General features: G+C 37.4%; 1 protein-coding gene across 2 annotated transcripts in view; it reads left to right on the top strand.

The window, feature by feature from the left end:
- Nucleotides 1–4,906: 4,906 nt before the first annotated feature.
- The window catches only part of ADAM7 (ADAM metallopeptidase domain 7), a 70,179-nt gene continuing 54,699 nt past the window's right edge, over nucleotides 4,907–20,386 (top strand). For both annotated transcript variants that reach the window (XM_045456846.1, XM_045456835.1), the window contains exons 1-3: nucleotides 4,907–5,081; nucleotides 6,076–6,179; nucleotides 10,881–10,957. In XM_045456846.1, the coding sequence (XP_045312802.1) occupies nucleotides 5,030–5,081; nucleotides 6,076–6,179; nucleotides 10,881–10,957 (233 nt within the window). In that variant the 5' untranslated portion in view covers nucleotides 4,907–5,029. The remainder of the gene's footprint in view (nucleotides 5,082–6,075; nucleotides 6,180–10,880; nucleotides 10,958–20,386) is intronic.

Genomic DNA, 20,386 nt, shown 5'->3' with positions numbered 1-20,386 from the left:
GACAAAAGAAATTGTCTCTTGTCCCTGATAGGAGTGGCTTAAAGAAAGAATGAAGAATCAGGGGCAGTGACTGTATTGAGAGCATTTTGCTGTAAAGGGATTTAAAAAAAATATTGAAACTGCTGGGCGGGCAAGTAAGAACAAGAAACTTACTCTAATTTGTTTAAAGATGAAGAAAATTACAGCTTGTTGAGGGGTGAGGAGAAGGTGTGGCATAGTTGTGTAGGAAAATGGGACTGATGGATGGAAACATGAGAGCCATCATCTTGTGCCTGGTTGTCCAACAGGAAAAAATCTAATTAGACTGCATTTCGTTTTCTATCCTACCACCAGTTAGTTTTACGTCTATGTTCTTTAAACCATTTTGGCCTTGCTGACTTTAGTGCATTTCTTAAAGCTGGTATGAAACAGGTTGAGAGTAAGAAATAATGTCAACCCTTCAGTAACACAATTCATTAATTATTTCACTTAATCTACACAACAATCCTATGTAAAAAAAAAAAAAAACACTCTCATCCTTAGTTTATCATGAGGAAACCCAAACTCTAGGAGTATCAAGTGATTTGTTCAATGTCACTAGCTAAGTAATGTGATTATCAGAATAAAGAGGTGAAATTATTACACCTTCTGTTCATTCTGGGACTGCCATTCCCCAGGAATAACTTTGTCCCTCTGGGTGACAGAGTGTGTCAATTTGTTATGGCTCTTGTTGTATTTGTTACATGATGTTTTCTATGCATATTATTGGTAAACCTGTAGTTAGAAATAAAAAAAAATATGATAGTGATAAAAAAGTCCCAAATTTATCATTATTGTCCCAAATCAAAATTCCCACTTACAGTGAAGGTGTTAGAAAAGGGGGGAAAAAACCCCAACAAGTGAAAGCGTGGAAATAGCATTTTGATGTTAAAAAAATAATCTTAGACTTCAAACAGTCTGACAATCCCAATTTATAAATTAGGCAGTGGAGCCAAGAAAATCAGTGATTTGCCAAAGGTAGTAGAATTAGTCACAGGAGAACACAGAGCTCCTGATTTTGAATCTAGTGTTCTTTTCGATGCACTTAAAACACAATTAATAGGCTGAAATCAGCGTCTACAAAGAGAATTACAAGTTTCCTTTGATTACTGTGGTTTTGGAGTACTTTATACTGCTATTTCTTTCAAAGCCAGACAGAAAAATGCTCATTTGTATTCCAGTATTTCTCTGTGGAGCTTTTTCCTTGTTACAATTTAAATGTTTTTCTTTATTCACCTTCTTCTCTTCATTCGCTTGTATTTAGTGCCCCTTTCCTTCATGCTTCTCTTCACAAAGGTAGTCACAAGAGTAAGCATTTGGGGTCTGCTGCTCATTTCTGATTTAGAATACGTTCTGCACCATCTATCATCCTTCCTGGGGCCTCCATTGTGAACACACTCCTTTAAGTTTTTACGAGGGTCTGGGGGTTGCTCTTTAAGTCACTAGCGAGGAGAGTGGGAACAACATTGAGGAAAAGAACAGCAGAAGGGAGCCCCAGAGGGCAAGCCTGAGGAGTATCTGGATTGTGAGGGAGGTCAAAAGGAGAAAGTGTACAAGGTCTGCACAAAGCTGGGGACCTCCAAGACTATTTCGCAAAGAGCTGATCCTAGTGGCAATAAGGATTGAACACAAGAATCTACAGCCTCCAAACCTCTCATGGAAAGCAAGATAAGAGTAGGTTAGAGAACCTCCAAGAGAGGCTGCTTCGCTAATTTGTAACAGAGAAATAGGAAGAGAACAGAACATTCTCATGCATGTCTAATCTTTCTTTCAAATCGGCTGTTGTCTGACATTTGGACTCCCTTTGATATTGAAATCTGTTCCAGGGTTCATTGCTTTTTGGAAAAAAAAAAAGTTTCATATACTTTAGTGATCATGCTAATTTAAACAGAAAACTGTGAGCAAGAGTGAGAACAATGAATGAGTTGTATTATGTTGCACTACACCATGCTAGGAACTTGGTAGAGTTTGGAATTGAGTGCAACAGTCTCCAAGTTTGAAAGATTGGTTCGAGTGTGATTTTGAGAAAGAGTAAAGCTTGTTTCCCTCTCTAAAAAGGGACACCAGGATATAATAGAAAGAACACCGAGTCAGGCAGACATTTTCTTTTAATCTCTGCCTTCCATTTGTTGAGCACGTGGCTTGAGTAAGTTACAAAAATGTTTCTTCTTTGAAAGTGCTTGTTTGTTTCACCTGGGTTAACCATAGATAATACTGTATCTGTAATACTTTAGATATGGCAGAGAGTTAGTCTAGTTGTAACTCGAACAAAGACACCAGACTAAGGCCTCAAAGCCTTATCATTTACCATGACACTATAAATAATTGAGATTCCACAATTTGTATTTTTTTTAACGTTTCTTTATTTTTGAGACAGAGTGAGACAGAGCATTAACGGGGGAGGGGCAGAGAGAGAGGGAGACACAGAATCCAAAGCAGGCTCCAGGCTCTGAGCCATCAGCCCAGAGCCCAACGCGGGGCTGGAACTCACGGACCGCGAGATGGTGACCTGAGTTGAAGTCGGACGCTTAACCGACTGAGCCACCCAGGCGCCCCTCACAATTTGCATTTTAAAAATTGTTTCTTCTATCTCCCACAACTTTGACTGCAACAAAGGCAAGTTCAATATAGTTTCTGTCACCCAATTTAAAATGATCTTTTCGACTGTCATGATGAATAAGCTGGTAAGTTCCATTTGATGTGTGGCTGAGTATTTGGTTTGATAATGGGTCGAATACCCTGAGGACACTCATCAGTCTTCACCTCTCTTTTGCACTGACCTGAAAGTGTGTCATAGACTCTACTGGTAGAGATGATCATTTGCATTAAAGCTGTTTCAATGATGTTCAAAATTTCTGGAAACACATGAGGGTGTAACCAGGCAATAATGATGCTGCAAATTATGTTCTTGCATTCAACAATTTTATATTAAATGTCGTTTCTATCTGCAACACGCTGTTAGGTTTGTGGTACCAGAGTAAGCAAAAACAAACAGAATATTTGCTTTCTGGAGATTATAGTCCGCTGAAGGAGGTAGATAATCAAATACTTAGATGAGTAAGTGTGTGATAAACTAAGTTTTCAGAAAAAAAGAGAATCTTGTTTCAGAATGAAATTTGGTCGATTACGAGAGATATCAATGACGGCTACCAGATTTCAGACTTGCAATGTGGAATGGATATTGACATCATTAAGAAAGACAGAGAACAAGTTTTGTACCTTCTGAATTTGCAGGGGCTTTGAGCCCTCCCAGCGAAGATGTTGAGTAGAGAGTTGGATGTAAAGGTCTACCATTTAGGTGGCTAGCTGTGTAAATGTGAGGCATCGCAGAGAGATGATAATTAAGCCGTAACTGATGATAAGATGGCTTTGGAACGGGCATGCAGTTAGAGGAAAAGAGGGTATAGGATAATACCTTGAGGAACTCCAAAATTTAAAGGTTGGGTAAGAAAAGAAATGCACGCACAGGTTGCCAGAGGGCTAGGAAAACATTAAAAAAGTCTGTGTCAAGGGAGTTAAATAGAGTATTTCAATGGCGAAGATATGGTCAAGAGTGCCAAATGTTGTTAAGAGGGCGAGTAATATAAGGAACCAAAATAGCCACTGGATATAGAAATTGTGAAATGGTAGGCAAGATTGATCAGCTATATCAGCAGAATAATGAAGGCAGAGTACAATCTGTTAGGATGAGCTGGAAGGGAGAAAATTGCCAGAAGAAGTAGAGATAAACTTTGTGAAAAGTTTAGTTGAAAAGGGAATGAAAAACAAGGTGATGGTAGGGGTCTGTGGAATATAGGATTGAGGGGAGGATTTTTTGAAAGGAAGAGACTTAAACCTATTTAAATATTAAAAGAATGCTTCTAGTTATCATAGATTGGTTCAATTTATGGGAATATTAGAGGGATAATCAATAATATGAGATCGGGGAGGAGATAGAATACCAAACACCAAAGGATTATATTGGCAAAGGGATATCTCTTCTAACATAAGAAGAGATCGTAGGCATAGAGATAGGCTTATACAGGTTCTTCGCGCATGTGTCTATTAATGTCTTATTTTTTGTATTGATTTGAAGGAGTTCCATATTATAAGGATATTTACCCTTACCTTTACCCTTACCTTGCGTACATTCCTGGAGTTCTTGTCTTTTAATTTAAATTCATATGTGATTTAGAGAGTAGATGCTAAGAGCTCTCATCACAAAGAAAAAGCCATTTTTTTTCTTTTGTGTCTGCATCTGTAGGGGGATGATGGATGTCAATTACACTTACTGCGCTATAACTTACAATAAGAGTAAACCAAGTCATTGCACCATGCACCTTAAACTTACACAGTGCTGTCTGTTAGTTATATCTTGATAAAACTGGTGGGGGAGGGGAGATCAAGTTATCTCCCCTTATTTTCTCTTCTTGCCTCAGGACTCTGGGTTCTTTTATAAGGGTAGGAGTGGAGGCTGGGGGTGGGATATGAATTAATATCTTGTGTTTGGGGCACCATTAGAAAGGCCATTATGCCCCTGCCCCATGTGGCATAGGCTTTTCTTTAATAGCTAGGGGAAAAAAGGTTTCAGTATTTCTAACTGGTTTTAACAAATCTTCCTTTACAATTCCCACACGTGGCATTCTTCCTATGTACCTTCATCAACCCAAGTTTATATAAACATTCTTTAATGTTTTTTTCTAAGACCCACATGATTTTTTTTCACTTTAGGATTTTTAGTACCTCTAGAATTGTACTTATATCAGGCACGAAGCAGGGATCTCTGCCCAGTCCACCCCCATGACAGCACCTCAGTAGTCCTTTTAATTAGTACATGATGTCAACCCTCCGGGTTTTAGCCTCAGGCACCTCACAAATGATGCAACACGAGCAAGGAACACTTCCTTGTGCTGTGCATCAAAACTGCCTGTCCATCTGTTGGGCGCTTTGACCCCGCTGAGGAAGCAAGGGCAGGGAGCTGTGCGCATCTTTTGTCAAGCACCTGTGCCCCCTTCCACCAGAATCCTTCAGAATGTTCCCCGGGACTTTGCTTTTCATGATCATACTCATCTCTCAGATTAAAGGTATGTCTTAATCTTTTTACTAGGGTTTTCTTACTAGGCTATGAGGTAATGTCTCTTTAGTCACAAAATTGAAACTGTAAATGATAAAAACAGGAATTCCCATGGATGACTTCGCTGAGAACATAGCATAGGACTTGGGCCAGTTATGACAAATACTGAGATTCTATGAGACACCTTCTCGGTCTTATATATTCTGATTTACACCGAGAAGGAGGAAGGAATGGACATTTCTGAATATCTGCAACATTGCACACGTCGAGCTGGCCATTGGCCACTTTGTACATTAGCACACGTAAAATTCTGAGTTACTGTCTCCACTTTATAGATAAAGGAATTGAGAATAATATATACAGATCAGAGAGAATGGATATAGTATTTATGGTCACACTGCTAAGAAACTGGTAAAACCTATTTGATTCAGATAATAGCAGATTCTAAAATCCTATGGTCTTTCCTCCCTATCGCTCTTCAGGGAGGTTACCAGGGCTCACCTCACAGATGGCCACCGGTTGTGTAGAATATTATGTCCAGCACTGATTCAAGAGTACTTCAAACCTTTTTTTGCAAGAGAAAGACCTGTATGTATCTAAGAGGGTCAAGGTTTCAAATGCAAATGTTCCTGGGAGACAAAAATCGGTAATTTACACTAAAATCGGTAATTTACCATCTACGATCCATCCCAGGGCAGGCTGGGACAGGGGGCAGAATCCAGAGACAGGCGTGAGGAGACAGGCAACTGCAGAACAAGGTGGAGAGATGGAAAAAGCCAAAGGACCTCATGGTTTTTTGGTCTACTTTCCAATTTTGCTTGTATTTTCCCAATCTGGAAATGACAGTCTCAATTTCCTCACCTGTGAATGGGGACCTACTTCCTAGTGATGCTGTACATGACTGCTAACTGGGGGCAAGTGAACTCTGTGAGACTATTCGTTCTCCAGTCGCTGTGGGTGAATGTTAATGCCGGATGTATTTTCCCCCTTATGTTTCCTTTTAGAAAAGGTAATCCTTGGAGTGGAGGGCCAAGAACTGGTGTATCCGAAAAGGCTTCCTCTGATGCAGAAGAGAGATGTTTGGCACATCCATGATTATGACATACAGGTACACATTGGGATTGAATAAATTGGATTTATTGCATTCACAGGATATGTAGAAAAACAGCTCGTGCTCCAATCCGAACTGAACAAGAGAGGAGTCTCGATGTTTCTGCGGACTTGCCCCCCCCCCCCACCGCCCAGGGTACAGCGTGTGCTTGGTGGGGGAGAGGGTTGTGGAGGCAGCAAGCTTTTGATGGATTAGGACATAAGATAGAGTAAAATTTGGATTTCAGGGGGTGCCATTTAAAACCTTCCACTAACAGAGGATTTCCACTAACAGCTTTCCGGACTGATTTAAGGCAACTTCGTTTGTTCTGAGCTGGTGCCCGTGGAATGTAATCTCTGAGCGTTTTGCTTTCTCAGAGTTGTAATATGCAGGTTTGTTTGCTTTACAGCAGCTTTCTGCAGCAAAGTTGGACAACTTTCACGGGAACACATTTGGCCTGTTGCTTAGAATAGTGTTTATTCAGGTGTTAAAACATAAGCATTTAAGATTTTATTTAAAAAAAAAAACCTAAATGTTTATGCAGACAATATGTAATACATACAATAGGAAACAAGCTTCAAAATTAGGTAATTTTTCAACTCCTGCTACTATGAAAGGCATTCAATGACTGTCCTTAGATATTTATTACCAGGCAGTTGCATTGTGAGCCTTAGGTTTCTTACTTGGTCCATGGAGAATACTGTCACTTTGCTCCAACATTTTTTGAGTGGGTAAGCTTTTCCCAGGGCAGCTGTTTTTCTTCCCTCCAAGACTAGAAGAGCCAGCCCTCCATGCTCTCATTTGTTAGGTTTCTCAGTCATAAGCATGATACATTTCAGCATTCCAAAAGATCCCACCTAAATGTCTTTCCCATGGCTTGAGATCATGAAAATGCAACTCTCCACCTGCGGCCATCGGGAGATAATGTCTAGCCATTTTTTCTCTAGTTATCTCCTTACAAATAGTGTATTCTCTTGATCTCCAATTCCTTTATCACCTTCTTAAACGTTTTATTAATATAACATTGCAGGTCAACAATTAAAAAAAAGCAAAACTTTTATTGGTTGAAGTTTGGTACTCACCCAAGAGGGCAAAGCCAATCTTTTACCACCATTGTGCAAATCAGGACTTATGTTAAAAGTCCCATATGGGGGCACTTGAGTGGCTCAGTCAGTTAGGTGTCCAACTCTTGATTGCTGTTCAGGTCATTATCTCACTGTTCGTAAGATCGAGCCTTAGATCTGTGTTGTCAGCACAGAGTCTGCTTGGGATTCTCTCTCTTTCTCTCCCTCTCTCTCTGTCCCTCCCCCTCTTGTGTGTGTCTCTCTCTCTCTCTCAAAATAAAAGCTTTAAAAGTCCCATTATGAGTATGCAAGATGAGCCTGGCCTGGGGCAGGAATTATACAAGATGAGTTTGAAGCATCTTATGCTACCAGAAAGTAAGGAAATTCTCAAACAACCCAAACTTGCATCGATGGGAGTATGTCAAAAGAACATAGGAGCCAAAGGAAGGAGCTCCCAGTAGCGAAAGAAGGGACAATTTGAGCAACAAAATTAATAACATAGTTTTGGACCATAAAGAAAGATAAATTAATGCCCATGAACCCATATCCCCCCCATAAATTGAGGGGGGATAGACGAATCTATTCATAAGAGTGAAAAAATTGACATAGGCACTACCCTTTCCAGGAGATGGACATAACTCCCCACGCTTTAAGCATGGACTGCGCATAGTGACTTCTCCATAGAGAAGAACATGGAAGGGGAGAAACACTGTTACCGTGAAGTGGAGAAGGGCTGACAAATGTCACCTCAGTGAGCCGATCAAGGTTAACATCATCAGTAATAACTCATGTTGATAGTAGGTACTTTTAGTATGATGTGATGAAAATGGCACCTTTTGGGGCGCCTGGGTGGCACAGTCGGTTAAGCGTCCGACTTCAGCCAGGTCAGGATCTCGCGGTCCGTGAGTTCAAGCCCCGCGTCGGGCTCTGGGCTGATGGCTTAGAGCCTGGAGCCTGTTTCCGATTCTGTGTCTCCCTCTCTCTCTGCCCCTCCCCCGTTCATGCTCTGTCTCTCTCTGTCCCAAAAATAAATAAAAAACGTTGAAAAAAAAATTTAAAAAAGAAAATGGCACCTTTTTCCCTCAAATCTCCACAGTCCCAATCCAGTAATAAGAAAAATTTCAGAAAAACCTCAATTGAGGGACAACCTATAAAATACTTGATTGTTACTCTTCAAAACTGTCAACGTTTTCAGGAAAATAAAGAATGTCTGAGAAACTGTCATAGAGGATCCTAAAGAAGCATGACTGAATGTAATGTGCTGCCCTGGATGGGATCCTAAGACAGGACTTTAAACAAAATTAAGGAAATCTATAAATGTATACATTAATTGATAATGGTAGTCTTGGTTCATAAGTTGTGATAGGTACATAATAGCCATGTAAGATATTAGCAATATGGAAATCTGAGTTGTGGGGTCCATGGGGATTCTCTGTATTATCTTTCCAACTTTTCTCTAAGTCTAAAATGATTCTAAAATGAAACAAATTTGGGGCGCCTGGGTGGCTCAGTCAGCTAAGCGTCCGACCTCGGCTCAGGTCATGATCTCGCGGTCTGTGAGTTCGAGCCCCGTTTCGGGTTCTGTGCTGCCAGCTCAGAGCCTGGCGCCTGCTTTGGATTCTGTGTTTCCTCCTCCCTCTGCCCCTCCCATGTTCATGCTCTGTCTCTTTCTGTCTCCCAATAATAAATAAATGTTAAGAGGAAAAAAATATAAAAAAATTAAATTAAATAAGATTAATAAAATTCCAAATTAAATATAAAATCACAAAATTCTGTTCATGTAGAAACAATAGTAATGACAAGAATAACGATAATGTCACATTTAACAATATTAACAATAGTGTCTGAATATTAGCTAATACACAATGTATACGGTTCCTCGTGTTTGTAAATGCAATTCCACCCTTCTTATTTGAATAAACACCCAGGTTCTTGCTGGCCCACTGTGAATTATGTGTTTATGCTAAAGTCCTAATTTTACGTTAAACTTGCAGTCAAAAATGCCCTCATGCACACCTCACATTCAACAAACACAAAACTCCCCTCTCCTTTCCTCAAAGCTGCCCCTTTTCAGAAGACCCTCATTTCAATAGCATAGTTTAAACAAACTAGAAGCCTGAGGGAATTCTTCACTCCTCACTTGTGCCTCCCCCATCAAAGAATCACTGAGCTGATTCCAGTATGTCAATAAATATCCTTTGAAATTATCGACCCTCCCCGCCTTATCATTGCTGCCACTCCCCTGCCCAAGTGACGAATAATCCAGCAACAGTCTTTAAATGCTTTTCCTGCCTACGGTTGTGATTTTTGCTGATCCATTACCCATAATAAGTAAACCACCTAAAATACCATACCTACTTCTGCCTTTTTTTCTTCTCTTGGCTCTTAGGATAAGGTCCAAATCTTCTTAAGTGACTAACTAATTGGTGCCTGATTTGGCGCCTTCCTACCTTGGCGTTTTTCGTATTTATTCAATTTACATTTGCTTTTCCCGCCATGTTGAACTCCTCTGGATTTCTCAAACATGTCAAGCTCTTTCTTACCTCAGAGCTTTTGCATGTGCTGTTCTCTGCCCCTGACTCCTCTCTCTACATCCCTCACACAGTCACGTCATTTCTCCTATTATGATGCTTAATAATACTCAGTTACATTTGACTGATTTTCTTCTTTGCCAAGCTATCGCTTCCATAAGGGCAGTGACCTCTATCTTGTGTACCATTGTATTTTCCATATGATCAGTATGCCTGAAATGACAGCTATTGAATACATGGCTGAACAATAAACTAAAGAAATGTGCCAGACATATGACCAGTAACGGTAAATCCTGAAATTATAAATAGTTCTTATGAATTATAAAGAAAGAAAATACCACAAAAGAAAATAGTTAAAGGATATAAATTAGGAAATCATATACGAGTATACAAATAACAACATAAACTAAATGAACAGAAGAAAAATATCACTCCCAATGGTCATCGAAGAAAACAATTTGTCACAATAAGTTATCAATTCATTACTGTTAACATCTAAGGCAAAAAAACAAGAACCACTGTAAATTTCTAGTGAAATTCTAATTTTGTGCTTCCTTTCTTCAGGTTATTTTGCAGTATTTCTCTAAAAGCTTTGCATTTTTTCCACCTTGCCGATAAAGAAATTATGTCTAACTACAGTGAATACCTCAAATCAAATTTCTGATATGGATATAGATTAAATAAGTTCACATTGTGCTTTTCAGCCATAAAATACATGCTATGAAAAACATTTATTGGGATAGGAAAATGGTGATGGTCATAATTTATTTTTATGTGAGACAATAGACTATAAAACACTATACCCAAAATTGTTAAAAATACGTAAACAAAAGCTCTATGGGCAGAGACTATAAATATTTTCCTTTCCTTTCATTTTATTTTACAACTAGAAAAAATGCCCATCAAAAAATTTAACGAAAACATAACTTACAAGCAAAATCCTCCGTATATTGGTTCTTGTTCACTCAGCCTAATCCGTATTGATCATTTTGTCTGGCCCTTAACTGCTGGGTTGCCAGGTAGATTGATAAAGTCTAATTTCTGTCAGGATCCACCCCACTCCCCACCCCAACACACACCAAATGAGCACACGTTTAAGCCATGCGATGGATATTGTTTTGCAGGAAACTTATGAAGAAGAATTGTTGTATGAACTAAGGCTAACTAGAAAAACCTTAATACTTCACCTTTTAAAATCAAGGTAAGTTCTATTATAATTCACCACCTTATAGATGTATTAGTCTGTAGTATCTCAGCTTTTGTAAAAACTGCCAGCGAAGTGAATTCGTCAAGTCACTGTTACCTGTATATATTCTGAATTCCTAGTCTTCTAATATAAGCCCCTTGCATTTCGACATCTTAACAACAATTACAGACACTGCCCTTCAGTTCCTGAGTTACTCTTTATTTGGAAACTTGGAGTCCTTTGTGAATCAGTGGAACAAAGGAAATTTGAAAAACATGGCTTTTTAGGGTGGACTGCTAAGTTCTTTAAAATAGATATCAAACCAAGTTCTGTGGGAGAATAAACCAGAACTGGGAAGAATTTACTTCAACAGGTTATCTTGTGTTAGCTAAATAATTCTAATGGCCTTCATTTCTTCCTTAGCTTTCTTTACAACTTCTGTGTTGTTACTGTTAAATTTCCATCGTTTTTCTTTGGGCCATTCCTATACACAATAGCTCTGCCTCCCAGACCCAAACATTAAAATCATGAAGAAGTATTAAATGCTAAGTGGAAGGATAACTCTACTGAAGGATTGGAGGGCAACTGGGTGGCTCAGGTGACTGAGCATCAGGCTCTAGATTTTGACTCAGGTCATGATCCCAGGATTGTGGAATCAAGTCTCATGTCTGGCTCTCTGCTGAGTGTGGAGCCTGCTAGAGATTCTGTCTTTCTCATTTGTGGATCTTGAGAAACTTAACAGAAGATCATGGGGGAGAGGAGGGGAAAAAAAAGTTACAGAGAGGGAGGGAGGCAAACCATAAGAGACTCTCAAGGACTGAGAACAAACTAAGGGTTGATGGGGGCTGGGGGAGACGGGCAAGTGGGTGATGGGCATGGAGGAGGGCACTTGTTGGGATGAGCACTGGGTGTTTTATGGAAACCAATCTGACAATAAATTATATTCAAATTTTTAAAAAATAAAAACAACAACAACAACAAAGAGATTCTGTTTTTCTCTCCCTCTGCCACTCTCCCAATTGCATGTGCGCACGCGCTCTCTCTCTCTCTCTCAAAAAAAAAAAAAAAAAAGAATTGAGACTCTAGCCTATTAGCTAAAAAGAACAGCCACAAAAAATATAAAACAAAGAAACAAACAAAAAACCTTTCTTCTACTCCAGAGTTGCCCACTGGACAGATGCACAGAAATAGAATTAATCTAAGAACATAATTCTATTGATAGTTTATTCAGACTCTGCATAAAGAAGGCTAGCATTTATTGAGCAATTTCTATATGCCTTCTCTCAAAGTGCTCTCTTAATGCCCACAATATCCATACAAGCAAATATATGATTTTGCTTTTATTTTACTGAGGAAGAATCATAGGTTCACTGAAGCAAAAACCTGTCAGGGCCACAGTGCAGATGATGGTGCTGATTCTCTAACTCAGATCTACCTGTTTTCAAAATTACTCCATGCTGCCTATGCCTCAAGTAGCCAAATCTCATTACACATTAGCTATTGTGTAATTCTGTTAATCCGCCTGGAGTGGCATATTATAGACTTGTGGAGGTATAAAGTAGTTTAATCTAATGTTGATACTTCTGATCGACAACATTACTTTAGTCCCCTCCAAGAAGTAAGTGAATTTAGTACATACCATGGAGCCTTTCAAATCTGTGAATACTATTTATTCAGATGTTTTCATACCTTATGGTAACAAACAGAAACTTGATGTTATTAATTTAGATTTTTGTCTTGGGTTTTGTTTTTTGTAGCCACTTTTTCCCATAGTTCCCCTGTGAGTTTCATCTGACTTGGTTTTAACCACACCGAATACTTACTTTAGAAGCTGATATTGAGAAATAGAGGTAAATCTTCATAGACCAACCATGTCTGATCAGATTTTTATTCATCCGGTGGAAACACTGATTGGGTCAACTTAGTTTTCACTATAGTAAATCCAATAATAGGTGAAAAGTTACATGTGTATGTATATATGAGGCAAAAGAAACATTAATTTAGAATATGTTATATAATCAAGCACTTTACCAAAAGTTATACCTATGTGTTTTGAAAATAGCCACAAATATGATTGTATTTTATTTACCTGTTGTATGTCTTTCATTTTTAACCAACAGTTTGTTATAAAAAAAATTCACACAGAGAACAAATTTGAAGTTATTTTATTTTATTTTATTTTATTTTATTTTATTTTATTTTTAGTTGAAATAATTTTAGAGTGAACATTTATATACCCACGAATACACATATACCCATAATCCCAAGAAGATATACATATAACATATACCCATTAACATTTTAATATGCTTGTTTTATATCCTATTTTCCTGTCTATCCATTCCCCTATCCATCCATCCATCCATCCATCCATCATCTTATTTTTATACATTTTAGACATTAACATAACTTCCCACTACATACTTCAACAAGCAGCAGATCATTAGAATTTAACATTTGTTTACAGTTTTCTTCTTCTCATTTAAAATTTTTATACAAAGAAATGCACATATCTTAAGTGTATATTCATTGAATTTTGGCAAATGCGCATACCTGTGTTACCCAAATTTTTACAAAAATGAACTATAGAAGACGTGTCACTCAGAAAATTTACTTCTGTTTTTTCCTAATCGATTCCCCTCAAAACCTGCTCATAGAGGTTCATCAACTGCAAATTATTTTTGTCCATTCTGGAAGTTCTTATAAATAGGTTTACACCGCATGTACTCTTTTGCATACGGCTTTTTTTTTTTTTTTTTTTTTTTTTGCATACGGCTTCTTTAATTCAGCATTGCATTAATGAGACTCGTTCATGTAGTTCCAAGTATCAGAAGTTTGAGTCTTTTACTTTCTGAGTACTATTCCATTGTATAAATATACTACAGTTTATTTATTTAGTCTCCCATGGTTGGACAGCCTAAGCTCTTTCCAGGATTTGGCCATCACAAGTAAAGCTTAAATGGGCATTCTTGTATAGCCTTTATATGATACATGCTTTCATTTCTCCTTGGTCAAAGCCAAGGAGTGAAATTTCTGGGTCATAGAGTGTTACTTAAAAAAAAAAAAAATTGGGGCTGCCTGGGTGGCTCAGTCAGTTAAGCGTCCGACTTCGGTTCAGGTTATGACCTTGAGGTTTGTGAGTTCAAGCCCCACATCAGTCTCTCTGCTGTCGGCACAGAGTCTGGAGCCTGCCTCGGATTCTGTGTCCCCTCTCTTTCTGCCCCTCCCCTGCCTGCACTCTCTCTCTGTCTTCTCTCTCTCTCTCTTTCTCAAAAATAAACATAACAATTTTAAAAAAAGAATAAAAATAAATAAATGAATAAATAAATAAATAAAAGGCTTCCAATCAGTTTCCAAAGTGGTTGTACAATTTTGTATATTACAACGTATGAGAATTCTAGTTGCTCCCTGTCGTCTTCATCATTATAATTTTTTTTTTTTATTTATTTGTGTTGAGAGAGAGAGAGAAGGACGAGGGACAGAGAGAGTAAGAGTGGCAGAGAATCCCAAGCAGGCCCTGAACTGAGAGCACAGAGCCAGATGCAGGGCTCAGTCTCACGAAATGTGAGATCATGACCTGAGCAGAAATCAAAAGTTGGAGGCTTATCTGACTGAGCCACCCAGGGGCTCCCCTTTATAATTTTAGTTACACTAGTGAGTTTGTGGTAATATTTCATTTTCAATAAACTTGCAGCCCCTGTTGAAAACGTTTTTTATTATCTTTTTATATCTTGAAGATCAGCTCTTTGTCAAATATATCTGTTAATGGCGTTTCCATTCTGTAATTTTTTATTCATTTTCTTAATTGTGTCTCCTAAAAAGTAAAAATTTATCATTTGAAAACAATTTTAATTTATCACATGTTTCATTTATGGTAATTGCTTTATGTGAACTGTCTTCATTGTTTTGGTTTTTAGATTTGATCTGCTATTGTCGTGAATGTGTGCGTGTGTGGGCAATTTGTGGGAAGGTCAAGGTTCTATCTTTCCATATGCTTAGCTAGTTATTCCAGCCCATTTTGTTACATTGCCTTTCTTTGCATTGGATTGCTTTCATACCTTAAACAAAATCCAATGATTATTTCTGGGATCTCTCTAGTCTATCCTGTTCCTTTACTTTTCAATCCTGAATCCGTGACCACATTGTCTTGTGTACTGCAGCTTTATAGTAAATCAAAAGCCAGTTTGGGTAACCTCTCCAACTTTGTTCTACTGTTTCAGAAATTAAAAATTCTAGATCCTTTCCATTTTTCTAAAATTTAGAATCCATTTGGTAATTTAATTTTATTTATTTTTAATTTTTTTAATGTTTCTTTATTTTTGAGACAGAGAGAGACAGAGCATGAGCAGGGGAGGGGCAGAGAGAGAGGGAGACACAGAATCCGAAACAGGCTCCAGGCTCTGAGCTGTCAGCACAGAGCCTGATATGGGGCTCGAACTCACAGACCATAAGATCATGACCTGAGCCAAAGTCAGACACTTAACTACTGAGCCATCCAGACGCCCCCCAATATTTGGTGTTTTTTAAAAAATATATCGTTGTGTCAAATTTTTCTATTTTAATTCTATTTTTGATGAAGAATATAGTTTGTATAACATCATATTTTTAAAAATGTATTATAATTTTTTATAGCCAAGCATGTTTCTAACTTATTAAACATACATGTGCACTTGAAAAGAATATGTATTTTACAGTGTTGGGTGAAGTATTCTATACACAGCAATTAGAAAAAAGTGGTGGATTATTCAGAATTATTTTTATTTAATTTATGTGTCCATTTTCTCTGTCCATTGCTGAGAGAGGAGTGTCAAAATATTTAACTATGGTTTTTGAAATTGTTTTTATTCTTTCCATTTTTCTCTCTTTTCCATTCCTTTAATATTTGTTTCATGTATTATGAAGCTTAACTATTAGGTTCAGACATATTTATAATTTTTTATGGTGAGTTGATTCTATTTTTCCTCCAGTTCCCAGTAACTGTTTTTTTTTTTTTTTTAATTTGAATTTCAGTGTAGTTAACATACAGTGTTATATTACTTTCAGGTGTAGGCATAGTCACTCATCAATCCATATATTACTCAGTGCTTATCAAAACAAGTGTATCTTAATCCCCTTCGCCTATTTCATCCATTTCCCCCCTCCCACTTCCCTCTGATAATAATCTGTTCTCTATGGTTAAGAGTCTGTTTCTTTGTTTGTCTCTTTTATTTTATTTATTTGTTTTATTTCTTAAGTTCCGCACATGAGTGACATCATATGATATTTGTCTTTCTCTGACTGTTTATTTCAGTTCGCCTTATACTCTCTAGATCCAGCCCCGTTCTTCGCAAATGGCAAGATTTCATTTGTTTTCATGACTGAATAATATTCCATTGTATGTATAGATATCACTTATCTGTTCATCTATCAATGGACACTCGGGCTGCTTCCATAATTTGACTATTGTAAATAATGCTGCAGTAAACATAGAGATGCATATATCCTTTAAAATTAGTGTTTTTGTATTCTTTAAGTAAATACCTAGTAGCACCATTACTGGATCATAGGGTCATTCTGTTTTTAATTTTTTGAACACCCTCCATACTGTTTTCTGCAGTGGCTGCACCAGTTTGCATTCCCACCACCAGTGCAAAAGCATTCCTATTTCTCCACATCCTTGTGCTTTTAGCCATTTTGATAGGCGTGATGTGATATCTCATTATGTTTTGATTTGTATTTCCCTGATGATGAGTGATGTTGAGCATTTTTTCATGTGCCTGTTGGACATCTGGATGTCTTCTTTGGAGAAATGTCTATTCGTGTCTTCTGCCCATTTTTTAAATTGGATTATTCATTTTGTTGATATTGAGTTATTTAAGTTCTTTATACATTTTGGATACTAATCCTGTATGAGCTATGTCATTTGCAAATATCTTTTTCCATTCAGTAAGTTGTCTTTTAGGTTTGTTGATTGTTTCCTTTGCTGTACAGAAGCTTTTAATTTTGATGTAGTCCCAATAGTTTATTTTTTTGCTTTTGTTTCTCTTGCCCCTGGAGACTTACCTAGAAAAATGTTGCTATGGCCAATTTCAGAGAAGTTACTGCCTGTGTTCTCTTCTAAGATTTCTATGGTTTCAGGACTCACACTTATATCTTTAATCCATTTTGAGCTTATTTTTTTGGGATGGTGTAAGAAAGTGGTCCAGTTTCATTCTTTTGTTTGTAGCTGTCCAGTTTTGCAGCACCATTAAAATTGTTTTTAACATTTTATTCATTTTTGAGAGACAGAGAGTGACAGAGTGCAAATACGAGTGGGGCAGAGACAGGGAGACACAGAATCCAAAGCAGGCTCCAAACTCTGAGCTATCAGCACAGAGCCCGAAGGGGGGCTTGAACTCACGAACTGTGAGATCATAACCTGAGCCGAAGTTAGATGCTTAACTCTCTGGGTCACCCAGGCACCCCTATAGCACCATTTATTGAAGAGACTTTTCCCCATTGCACATTGTTGCCTCCTTTGTTGATTAATTCACCATATAATTGTGGGTTTATTTCTGGGCTTTAGTCTGTTCCATGATCTATGTGTATTTTTTTTATGCCAGTATCATACTGTTTTGATTACTACACCTTTATAGTATAACTTAAAGTCTGGATTTATGACACCTCCAGCTATGTTGGCGAATTGATTCTTTTATCATTATGTCATTATACAAGATCTGTCTTGTCAGGAAGTGTATTTTACCTGATATCAACATAATATCCTAGCCTTCATATATTTACTCTTTGTGTAATGTATTATTTTTCATCCATTTCCTTCAACATATCTGTCTTTCTATTTAAAATGTGTCTCTTGTAATTTGGCAAGTAGTTGGGTCCTGTTTTTTAGCAAATTCTGACAATCTGATTTCTAATTATAATGTTTTATCCATTAACATTTAATGTTTTGAATGCTATGTTGTATTTAATTTTTGATATCTGTCTGAGTTTTTTATTGTTGTTGTTTGTTTGTTTCTCTGGTCTTCTTTTTTGGATCTTTGGATTATTTGATTTTTTTATTACCTTCCTTACTGGCTTTTTATTTATCTATTGGGTTTTTAGAAATATCTCTCTGCTTTAGGTTTAAGCTTTTATTTCAGATATTACAATATTTATTTAAAATTAATATTGTATCATTTAATATAAAATGTAAAAGCTTCACAATCATATAAGTCTATACCACGATTTTTTTATGTTAATTTGGATATGTATACATCTGTAAACATTATGAGCTCCATGATGCATGGCTATAATTTTGGCTTAAAGTGGTCATGTGTACCTGAAAGAAATTCAGTGAAAAAACAACTTTATTTCCTGAATTATTTATCATTTCCTATCTTTCTATTCTTAGAAATTCAATTTTCCATCTTCTGCCAATCCCTTGAGCCTGAAGGACTTCTTTTACTGATTTTTGTAGTACAGGGTCTGCTGGCAGAATTTTACCTTTGAATTATCAGACAAAATTTCAAAGCATCCATCATAAAAATATTTCAGTGAACAGGGACACCTGGGTGGCTCAGTCAGTTAGGCATCCAACTCTTGATTTTTGCTCGGGTCATGATCTCACAGTTTGTAAGACTGAGCTCCATGTCTGGCATTGCTGTGACACCGTGGAGGTTGCTTGGGATTCTCTCTCCCTCCCTCTCGCTCTGCCCCTCCCCTGCTTGCTCTTTCTCTCTCTCTTAAAAATAAATAAACTACAGGAGTGCTGATGCATAGGGGCACTCATACCCTGCTGTTTACGGCAGCACTCTCAACAATAGCCAGACTATGGAAAGAGCCTAAATGTCCATCAACTGATGAATGGATGAAGAAGCTGTGGTTTATATATACAATGGAATCCTCCTTGGCAGTGAGAAAGAGTGAAATCTGGCCATTTGTAGCAACATGGATGGAACTTGAGGGTATTATGCTAAGTGAAATAAATCAGGCAGAGAAAGACAGATACCGTCTGTTTTCACTCGTATGTGGATCCTGAGAAACTTAACAGAAGACCATGGGGGAGGGGAAGGAGGGAAAAAAATTACAGTGAGGGAGGGATGCAAACCGTAAGAGACTCTTAAGGACTGAGACAAACGAAGGGTTGATGGGGGGTGGAAGAGAGGGGAAAGTGGGTGATGGGCATGGAGGAGGGCACCTGTTGGGATGAGCACTGGGTGTTGTATGGAAACCAATTTGACAATAAACTATATTTAATATAAAAAAGGAAATAGACATTAAAAATAATGCTTCAGTGAACAATTATAAACATGCTTGAAACAAATGAAACAAAATAGAATGTCTCAGGGGATGAATAGAAAACCTCAGAAAAAAATAGAAGATATAAATAAGAATCTAAAGGAAATTTTAGAACTGAAAAGTAAAATACATGGAAAAAATAAAACTTTTAATGCATGGGCTCAATATCAGAATGGAGAGGGCAGGGATGCTTAGGTGGCTCAGTTGTTTAGCATCTGACTCTTGATTTCAGCCCAGGCCACGAACACGATTGTGAGATTGAGCCCTGCATTGGGCTCTGTGCTCAGCATGGAGGCTGTTTGGGATTCTCTCTCTCCCTCTCTGTCTGCCTTCCCCCTACTCGTGCACATGCTCTCTCACTCTCTTTTTCAAAATTAACATTAAAAACAAAAAAGAACAGAGACGGCAGGAGAAAATAATCAGTGAATATGGAATAATAGAAATTACACAATCTAAATAACAAAGAAAATTTTCTGAAAAAAAAAAAGCCACTCTCAGGAATATGTGGTAATAAAATAAAAGATGAAAAACTGAGGTCATCAGAGACCCCAAAGGAGAGGAGAAAGAGTATGGAGCTGAAAAAAATATCAAATGAATATCTTGATACTGAAAATACCCACATTTGGCAAAGGAGACACTAAAAACCTACAGGTTCAAGAAGCTGAACAAATTCAAAACAAGATAAACTCAGACAATCTCCAATATATAAATCTCAAACAATTCAAAGACATACCTTGGTTCGTTTTATGTATACATACATACACATGTATGAAATGTATTATCTAGAGTAACCACTAAAAAACCTATACAGGGAGGTACGCTGAAAAACGCTATAGATAAATCAAAATGGAATTTGAAAGTATATTTAAGCAATCCATAAGAAGGCAGGAAAAGGAAACTAAAACATGAGAAAAGAAGAAACAGGAACAAAAGATAAAATAGCAGACTTAAGTCTTAATATATTAATAATTACTTCAAATTGTATAAATACTGAAAATGGCAGAGTGGATGAAAAATATCACTAAACTTTACGGTGTTTATACAATGCCTTCCAGAAAACACAGAGAATACTTCCCTTCTCATTTTATGAAGCCAACATTACTTTGATACCTAAACCAGACAAAGACAGTATGAACAAAATTAAATAGAATTCAACAATGCACAACAAGAGTAATACACCATAACCAAATG

The sequence above is a fragment of the Leopardus geoffroyi genome, chromosome B1 (assembly GCF_018350155.1).
Source record: "Leopardus geoffroyi isolate Oge1 chromosome B1, O.geoffroyi_Oge1_pat1.0, whole genome shotgun sequence".
NCBI classification, from domain to species: domain Eukaryota; kingdom Metazoa; phylum Chordata; class Mammalia; order Carnivora; family Felidae; genus Leopardus; species Leopardus geoffroyi.
The sequence above is the reverse complement of the archived record's forward strand: the minus strand, read 5'-3'. Positions and strand labels throughout refer to the sequence as shown.